The sequence below is a fragment of the Hibiscus syriacus genome, unplaced genomic scaffold, assembly GCF_006381635.1.
Source record: "Hibiscus syriacus cultivar Baekdansim isolate YM2019G1 unplaced genomic scaffold, ASM638163v2 tig00111088_pilon, whole genome shotgun sequence".
Lineage (NCBI taxonomy): Eukaryota > Viridiplantae > Streptophyta > Magnoliopsida > Malvales > Malvaceae > Hibiscus > Hibiscus syriacus.
In genome coordinates, this window is record NW_024062978.1 from 1,648,274 (window position 1) to 1,658,310 (window position 10,037).

The following is a 10,037-nucleotide window of genomic DNA, read 5'->3' on the forward strand; positions in this document are numbered from 1 at the left end:
ATAACGGAGTGGAAAACTGTTCCGATGTTGGTACTTTTCTAGGTCTGCAATGTATTTGCAATTACCATATTTTTATGGACATTTGATGGCTTTCATCTTCTCTGAAACACCATTTGGGTTCATAAGTTCTTGTTAGATTCATTCAAAGCTACAGTTGTTTCTTAAACTTGTATCTGACTTCAGATATATCTATCTATATACATATATATATATATATATATATATATCGGTAAAACAGTGGATCCAAAAAGTTCATGCACGCACCAAGTAATGAATTGGGATTTGAAAATTTAAAACCATTAAAATTGAATAAAAGTTCGACTTATTTTACCTGAATCCTGTATGAACATTCCGGTATCCATGTGAAAGGGTTGGGCTATTTGCTGACGTTCCAAGTAATATTCGAAATTTGGGAAGATTTGGTAAAAATATTAGATTCAAGATGTGGATTTAGATAAAATAAATTGGCCTATTTAAAATATAGGTTAAATTTAGATTTAAATTTTTAAGACTTGAGTTTGATTTTATCCGGTTTCTTATATTTTTATATATTATATTTGCATATATTATTTAATCTATATAATATAAAGATTAATTTATAATAACGGATAAATTACATGTTTAGCACTTAAATTATTATTTCATTCTATTTTGGCATCTAGATTTCATTTTCTAACCACATCTAACATTTAATTTATGTTTTATTTTAGTATCGTTGTTAAAAACTTAACAATGATGTTGATGTGTCATTATAAGACAATATTACATTATCGTTGAAAAATATAATATATGCCACATCAGTAATTTTGTTGAGTTTTTAATGATGGGTATCAAAATGAAATATAAACTAAATTTTAGGTAAGATTTTAAGTATTAAAATGGAACAAAAGTAATGGTTTAGATATTTCTTTTGATAGAAAATCGTTAGTTTTATTAAAAATAGAAAATATCTAAAATTACAATGAAGATTTATAAGCAAAACCGTAAATCTAAAATATAATTATGACATTTTCTTATTACCATTAAGACAAAAACTAGCTACCTAGATCACATAAAGACCAAAGAAAGAAAATGTTGAAAAAAATCTAACAAAAAACTTAAATAAAATAAAGATACGAATAAATTTGACTGTATCGATAAACGAACCACAAAAGAGGATGAAGCTACTGAAAGACCACCGACAAATCGCAAATTAGAGTCAAGCGACGTGACAAAATTATTTATGAACGTAAAATGCGTATCCAAATCAATCTGAGGGTCCAAAGTTGAAAAGATTATCATAATAACAAATAAGCGCCGTATTGATTAGTCGTAGAGATTTCAAATCCAACCTTGAAAAAAAATATAAACAAAAATAACGGCAAAAAACCGTAAACTATCAAAAAGTAGAAGAAAACATGCCACAAAGACAGAGATAACGTGTCATAAAAGTAAAGAATATGTCACAAAGAAATAATTATTTTTATTAAAATAATAAATAAACAAAGAAAAAAAAGATAATCGACGGACGGCAACCAACATTAAAATCGATGACGCCGCTGGTTAAATAAAATTAAAGAATAAAAAGTTGAATTGATAAATAAAATTGACACAATTTGTAAACAAGAAAAAAAAGGGAAAAGAGAGGAGGAAGAAATCGGTTCAGCTAATAAGAATAAAAGTTCAGTTTGCCGATTGAAACCTACAGAAACAGAAGCGAACAGGAAGTTATCGTCTAAACTTTCACCCTTCTACTCTGCTTCTTTGCTTTCTTCCATGTAATCTCCATCAATGTTAACTGTCTCTCTGAAATATTTATAATATATATACTGTGATATGATCTGTTATAAACAATGTTAAGGTTTCATGTTCGTGTGAGCAGAAACTGTAATAAAATCTTCCAACTGTTGTAAGAGAATCAACAAAAAGGATACAAATAAGTCGAGTGCCACACAAACTGCAGCATCCAGCAACCATGGCATGTTAGGCTTGATGTTTTCCCATTCGCTGCTTCTCACTAGAATGCTGTGGAAACATTCAAAGTGAAGCTTGACATGATTATAGATCAGAGTACGTAAAAATGTAAAAATCAATGTTCGAAGAACCGGACTTGATGTCGAAACTGTGAGACCACCGGTTCGACATTCTTGTTTTTTAAACGGTGAGTGAAATAGATCGTCTGAGACAATGCTGACCTTGCCACATAGGCAGCATTGGCTATCAGTGCAAAGATGAACATGAGAGGATTCAAACCCTATATGATTTCCACAGGTTTAGGCAAATTCAATCTTCATATTCTAATACATACATAGGTTTAGTTCAGAGAATTACCTCCACACTGCCTCTTTTGATCTAGTCAAGAAAAGAAAATTATTTGTTAAGGAACCAAAACAATTACAATGAGAAAGAAATCCATGGTTTCCTATTTCAGATCAATGCTTACATTTAGCCATATCTGAGGGATTCGACCGCCCATGTATACGGCAGCCATTAGCCATCCCAGCCACTGCCCCAGGGCACTATGCTCCATGCCGTGTTCCTGCAATGGAGACTAATGGTTTAAGTAATATGCAGTTACATGGGCCGATTTTTTTCGAATCTGAGTTAGAATTATCAGTAACAATACTTGTAATAGTCGTCGACAGATAAAGCCAGTTCCTGCTTCCATCCATGCCTTACTTCCTAAGGGTAAGCTGATTGAGGCAGCCAGGAATGTACCATAACTTGCAGCCTGGAAAATGAACCAATTCAGCTATCAGGTTACATTAAAAAAAAAAAGTCTTGCATCAATGCAGGTTCAAGACTAACGGATCTCGGGATCGGCATAGGTTGAGTGCCGGATTTTTTCGATGAAACTTGGGCCGATTCATCTTCTGATGATGAATCATGGTCAAGTTCCATAGCTGATGTGCCACTTTTAGCTACCCTCAAATATATTTAAACCCGAAACCTAAAAAGATAACAACAAATCCTTAACTGTTGAGATTATTAGGTTTGTGTCCACTTACACATCTTTTAAACACGCTAAATCTATTTTTAAACTTAATTAATGGGAGAAAAAAAACTGGACGCACGATTTACAATATGTACTATTGAAGACACTAAATTTTGTCTAATATTATTTTTCATTTATTTTGTACTACATGTTACAGGCCCAGATTTTCTACAAGAGCTACCACCCAAAAATAAACAATATCCAGCAGCCCAGGTGGCCCAACAATGATCAACTACCCAGCAACGTCGTTCTCCCCTTCAGCCGCACGTCTCTCAACTTCATTCCCGGATTTCTCGACAACGTTCATCACCAACAACAAACTTAGTGTTTTATTAGGACTTAAACACCCAAAAATAAGGTTTTGTAAACCCTATAAATTACATGTAATCGAACACATAAGCACGGACGATATCAGACGATTACTAGATGAAAAAAGCTCAAAAGAAATCACACGAAAATCCCAGAGAAAATAGTGAGAAACATTTGTATTTTTTTCAAGAAGGGGGATTATCAGCAATTAGCAATAAAAAGATCCGAAAATTATTTCAAAAGGGAGGTACTTTCTCGTTTTTATTTCTTGGTTTAGTCGATTAAATTTTTGGAATGCAAATGAGAAATATGATCTATTTTATGTTTTAGTTCTTCGTTGTTCATTGTATGCTAATTCGAGGTTTTAAATAATAATAATAATAATAATAATAAACAAAACAAAAAATTAGGGATTTATAGTTTACCTTTACCTCTGTTGCTGTTGGGTGTGGAGTCGGCCGGTTAAGAAGAAGGAGAGATTAAAAGAAAAATAGAGAGAAAAGGAAGAGGGGAGGCATTTTTTAAGCTTTGCACGTGTACTAGAGTGATAAGGTTGGGTTGTTTATTTTAGGTTTTGGGTAAACCACATGTTAACTCCTTATTTCACAGCTTTTTGTGTCGCTAATTTTGGTTTAATCCTATTTAGATCCCCTTTCTTTCCTAGTGTTACGTTTAAGCCATTAAATTTAGGGTCAAATCATCCCTAAGTCCTCCTAGTTTAGCTGAGTTTTCACCTTATGGTCACTAGTTGCACTTGTTTTAATTTTGACCCTCTATTTTACTTTTATTTTAATTTTGTCATTTCAGTTTTATTTATTATTATTTTTCTTTCACGGTTTTAGTTTGAATATATTTTTATTTATTTTACTTATTATTTTATTCTTATTTTTATTAAAAACTAACCATTTTGTCTTTTTTTATTTTATTCATTTGACTTTCTTTTATTATTTTAATTATTTTTATTGTTTTTGTTTATTTTCTTTTTTACTAACTTTTAATTTTCTCTGTTACCTATTTTATCTTAGAATTTTTCTTCCCTCGTATTTATTTTTATTTTATCATCTAACATTTTGGCATTTTCAGTGGAATTTTTTCGATCAAAGGTAAGTAATTTGAATCGGGTTTTTAAATTTTAATTTTAATTTCAAATTTTCACAAATAAAGACAACCGGCAAATTAATTGGTATCGAAAGGGTTGTTCAAGGGTGTTAATCCTTACTTGACCGTAACTGACTCCCGAGCCCGACATATTTCTGGTAAAACGCAGATCAGGTAAAATGGTGTCCGATCTACCTAAATATCGTTTAAAAATGATCGGTGGCGACTCCTAACTCAATCATTTCAAGTCGAAGCCCAATTCCGGGCCCAACCGAAAGACGGTTCCGACAGCTTGACGACTCTGCTGGGGATAGGTCGAAATTAATTTCCGGTTGTCTTTTTTAGCGAAAATTACAAGTTTAAATTTTAATTTGTTTATTTGATTCTAATTATTTACCTTTGATTATTTTTCAAATAAATAGTTGTACTGACGTTTTTTAATGATTTCATATTTTTTTCAAAATTGTCATCTCTAAGCTCTAAACCCGAGCTCCGAACCCGTTTTAAGTGGGGTGAAAGCGACACATTCGTGTGAATTTATTCACCGCATATGCCTAGCAAGTAGCCTTCGGGATTCATATACCTTACGTCTTCGTGTGAATTTATTCACCGCACAGACATAAGGGAATGTGTCCTCTCGAGTTTAACTTAGTCCACGCAAGCTTGTAATGGGCTTAGGACTAAGGGTCAGGCAAGCCCAATGGGGCACCGGCAAGGAGAACTCGAGTACCTTTTTTAGAACCTAAACCGAGAGAGTATAGGGAATTAGAGCCCATACCAAAACCTCATTCCAAACCCTATACTGCTTTGTTTCCTGCTTTATTTTCTGTTCAAAGCATGCGAACCAGACAAATATGCGGTTAGGATTTGTTTGAAATTAGCATGCGGGATAGAGATCATGTTCAGGTAGGAATTAAAGCATGCATGGTAGATATCATGTGGGGTAGGATTTTTCATTTTTTTTTGATTTACCTCACTAACCCTTTTATTTTTTTTGTTCTCTTTTATTTTTTGTTCATCGTTTGCATCATTTAAAATGATGTGTTGATCCACCAAAAATGTGTTTGTTAAACATGAATAATATGCATTAATGGAAAAAGGGGTTATAATACAAAGAGATAAAAAGCTCAGAAGTCCAGCCGTGGTCAAAGAATACTCAGAGGCAAAGGTTGCAGGGGCAAGACGAGGAAAATGTTGCTGACCCAAACGGTCATTTTGAAAACTACGATAACAAGTGGCGAAACCCCAGCTAAGTTGCAGACCATTATTGACGAATTCTAGAAACAAGTCGATAAACTTCAGATAGAGGGCTCCAATGGCACTTTCGTTTGGATCAAGCTCAACATAGAGTGAAAGTCAGAGATTTAGTCTTTCGAGACCCCTTTTGGGGCAAGCAGCCCATCACCTGCACAAGTTTAGCCAAAGGAGCCGGAATGGTTCGACAGGATATTCAACCAGTGAAAAAGACGAATCAACTTGTCAGAAGCTGTGCAAGATTTGTACCATAAAAAAAAGTTTTTTGTCTCTTCAGACGTAACACTTTTGTCACCAATAAGGGTTATTCAGAATAACAGGCACATTTTTTGGATCAATGCCTCGGACATTTCATGCATCATATATTTAGACATTTTGCATTTTTTATTTTCTTTGCATTTTGTTATTTTCTTTGCATTCACATTAACTAACATAAACATGTCTCATCAAAGGGAGAAAATACTGGATACACCGCCTCAAGCATTGGACACACCCCATCCTCATAACACTCGTTTGAAGAAGAAGAGGATGGAAGCCAGAATTACACAAATCGAGGAGAATATGTTGAAACTACAGAAAGAGCTAGAAGACAAGATAAACCAAAATAGTCGAAGTACTCTAGAAACAATCACAAAGAACCAAGAGTCCTTGGTTGATCAGATCATTGCCAAGTTAGTTGGCCTACAACAGACCAGTGCACCTGGGGCAGGTTCACCGGAAGGGGTAACTATACAACCTACCCCGCAAGTGGTTATCTTACCTGAAATCTTACCAGAACTTCGAGGGGACTCATCTGCTGCAAAAGCAAAGCCCTCGTCCTTTGTATTTAACTCTAAGAATAATCCGGGTTATTACCATGTACCAGATTTGGATGAAGAGGACAAAGCGAGAAAGATGGAGGAAAAAATCAAACAATTGGAGGACCAAATAAAGGTAGTCAAAGGAGACCATGACTACCATGAAATCGATGTCGCGGAACTCAGTCTAGTCCCAGACTTGGTTCTTCCTCCGAAATTTAAGTCCCCGGAATTCAAGAAGTTTGACGGGAACAGTTGTCCATCCGCTCATATCACCATGTTCTGCCGAAAGATGACAGGATATGGAGGAAACGACCACCTCCTGATTCACTGCTTCCAGGAGAGCCTGTCGGGCTCAGCCATTCGGTGGTACAACCAGCTAAGCCGATCAAATATCAAGACCTGGAAGGACCTGGCTAAGTCATTCTTGGAACAATATAAACATGTCAACGACATAAGGCCAAATCGAGTTATGCTACAAAGTATGGAAAATAAGCATAACGAAAGTTTCAGGCAGTACGCAAAAAAATGGAGGAACTTGGCTGTGCAAATTCATCCACCTTTAGATGAAAATAAAACTAGAAAGTTGTTTATACAAACCCTGAAGGCACCTTACTTCGAGTATTTGGTAGCAATCACGTCGGGAAGTTTCCCAAATTTAGTTATGGCCGGTGAGATGGTTGAACTGGCCATAAAACAAGGAAAGATTGAAGGAGGTGACTCTAGTAGAAAGCCTCCCGTGAAGAACAAGGACCGCGAGATCAATAATGTCAACACCCACAACGCTAGCAAAGGTGTTACGATCTCAAAAACAACTGCAGCTGTACCATCTAGTACTTCTAACCAATCTCAGAGAGAACCCAGAAAGGAAAGGGAACATATCGACCCTATTCCGATGATATACAAGGAACTCTATCAGCAACTTCTTGACACCCACGTAGTGTCACCATATCCGGTGGAACCCATGAAGCCCCCATACCCCAAGTGGTATGATGAGGATGCACATTGTGAATATCACGGCGGTGTCCCAGGGCACACAATTGAGAACTGTTACGCATTCAAGAGAGTCGTACAGAAGATGCGTAACCAGAACTGGATTGACTTCAACAACTTGGGGGCATCCAAGTGAGGAAGATCATTTCATCATTTGAGGCATTCTGTTTGAAATTGTTTTTTTCTCACTTTTTCAAGTTTTGTAAGAACATTTATGTTATTTTAATGATGACGAGCAATGAATCACATTTGCAAACTTGCAATTCTTTGAATATCATTTGAATTAAGAAACTCTATGAATGGTTCAAAGTTACGGATCTTTGACAAAGTAACATGTTTTAAAACAAGGACCTTGACCTTACCCAGAATATGTAACACCCCCAACCCGTATCCGACCCAGATACGAGTCCGAAGTGTCACATTGACTTTTCAAACATTTATTCGTATAAAATAGTGAGTAATTTAAAAACTTTGATAACAGTTAACTCATTCAAAACGTTTACAAAATATATCAGAGTTCATACAATTTATATCTTTAGACTACATGCCAACTACACTCTATAACCAGTACATATATTTTCTGATCTGACATTTGGTAAGGAGAACTGACCTGTCTTGCTCCGCATTACTCTTTACTCTTCTCGAAACCTACGTGTGAAACAATCACACGCTAAGTCGAAGACTTAGTGAGGCATAAAAACTTATAAGGTAAACGGTACTAATAATCATACCTAAACAATTCTTACTATCATTTCATACCACTCATACTTTTACATGTAACGAATATATGCATACATATATGTCCTTATCATTCATATATCTTATCTCATGTTCCTATGATCTCTTATGTCCATATCATATAACATATACCATAACCAATTTCACATACACATACCATGTCATGTAAACCATATATATATATTATCATAAAACACGTACACTCAATCAATTATATTATCATCTTCATTTCTTTCTTATTTTATCACTATCATTGATTCCTTTCATCATATAGTCTTATAAGTTACCATTTGTACAATCAATATCACACATGAAATTCCACAAGGGAACAAACATATTATCCTATCACTTTATTAATATTATCTATTTAATAGCCCATGATACTCATGTGAGAACTAAAGATATGCGAGTACATAGAGGTTGTGCACTAATGCTGTCACCACAGCTCATATAATTGCACCGAAGTGCCACGTAGAATTGCACCGGAGTGCCGCGTAGAATTGCACCGTAGTGCCATATAATAATGTCCCGAAGGACCACATATCACTCCTTAAGAATCATATACATATACTAGGGATCAAGTATGTGTCTCACCAGACTTTACACATGTTCCAAAGAATACATATATATCCCGAAGGACCACATATCACTCCTTAAGAATCATATACATATACTAGGGATCAAGTATGTGTCTCACCAGACTTCACACATGTTCCAAAGAATACATATATCCCGAAGGACCATATAGACCCTCGACTCTTGGCATGCCAACTATACCCCTAGCTCTCATGACACATAACATGGGCATTATCTTTTATATCCTTTTACATATTCATGTAACCATATCATATATTCATATAAGCTCATGGTTTCATTCACATATACATGTAATCACGTAGTTTCTTTCATGTAATTCATGTCACTTTTCATATGAATTCATATTCATATGTCACATAGGATTCACCCTCATGTATCACATATACTTTCTCTTTCATATGGCTCATAACATTTCTCATGTGTTCCTATGACATGTAACTCATTGTCATCTTATCATGTTACCACATAGACATATCATCTTACAATACATACAAAACATATCAATACCTATATTCACATATACCTATCACTTCATTATCCTTATTATTATTCTTATCATCACCATTAATCCCTTTTACTTACCATATTCATATCAATAACACATATACCCATGCACACATATAAATCATAACAAATACATACTTCTATGAATTCATGTTTTTCACTATTGGAAATAAACTTATCACAAGTCTTATTTTCCCTTGAACCTCATATACTATAGAAAGTGCACTCACCTTAGCTTTGCTTTGATTCGATTATAATCCTTCAATTGATCCGAAACGGGATCACGTTCTACATCTACATCATCATACATAGATCTATATTAGTATTATAACTAATATACTCTAATGGTTCACTCTTTAGACCAAGAGAAAAGTCAATTTCATCTTTTAATGAAGGTATGCATCGATGCACTACTGATGCATCGGTGCATAAAATGTATTCGATGTTGTATTATTATTGGGATGCATCGATGCATGCCTTATGCATCGATGCATTAATTGCATTCGATGTTTCCTTATTAATAGGATGCATCGATGCACTACTTATGCATCGATGCACAAATTGCATTCGATGTATTTATTTTAAAAGAGTGCATCGATGCACTACCAATGCATCGATGCACCTTCAAACAATTTCTGGGTTTTAACATTGATGCATCGGTGCACTATGAATATGCATCGATGCAGTCTGCCCAAAACCTCTTTTTGAACCCGAAAAATCCTTCTTTTTGGATTAAATCCTTCATATTTCCACCCATTTCATATTCCTAACTT

At 34.9% G+C, this 10,037-nt stretch overlaps 1 protein-coding gene across 1 annotated transcript; it reads right to left on the bottom strand.

Moving 5' to 3' along the window:
• Positions 1-1,700: 1,700 nt before the first annotated feature.
• LOC120152278 lies at positions 1,701-2,911 on the bottom strand. Its single transcript, XM_039164537.1, has 7 exons — positions 2,788-2,911; positions 2,606-2,710; positions 2,423-2,518; positions 2,311-2,331; positions 2,175-2,233; positions 1,914-2,004; positions 1,701-1,820 (listed from the first exon to the last, which is right to left on the bottom strand). The coding sequence occupies exons 1-7, from the start codon at positions 2,878-2,880 to the stop codon at positions 1,731-1,733; spliced, it is 555 nt and encodes a 184-aa protein (XP_039020468.1). The 5' UTR covers positions 2,881-2,911; the 3' UTR covers positions 1,701-1,730.
• Positions 2,912-10,037: the final 7,126 nt, after the last annotated feature.

Bases quoted from the DNA above. Each gene is read 5' to 3' on its own strand.
- LOC120152278 (XM_039164537.1), bottom strand. From the start codon at position 2,880: ATGGAACTTGACCATGATTCATCATCAGAAGATGAATCGGCCCAAGTT. The intron at 2,519-2,605 runs GTATTGTTACTG...TCTCCATTGCAG, and splicing joins TCTGTCGACGACTATTACAA to GAACACGGCATGGAGCATAG. The intron at 2,332-2,422 runs GTAAGCATTGAT...TTTCTTGACTAG, and splicing joins TCCCTCAGATATGGCTAAAT to ATCAAAAGAGGCAGTGTGGA.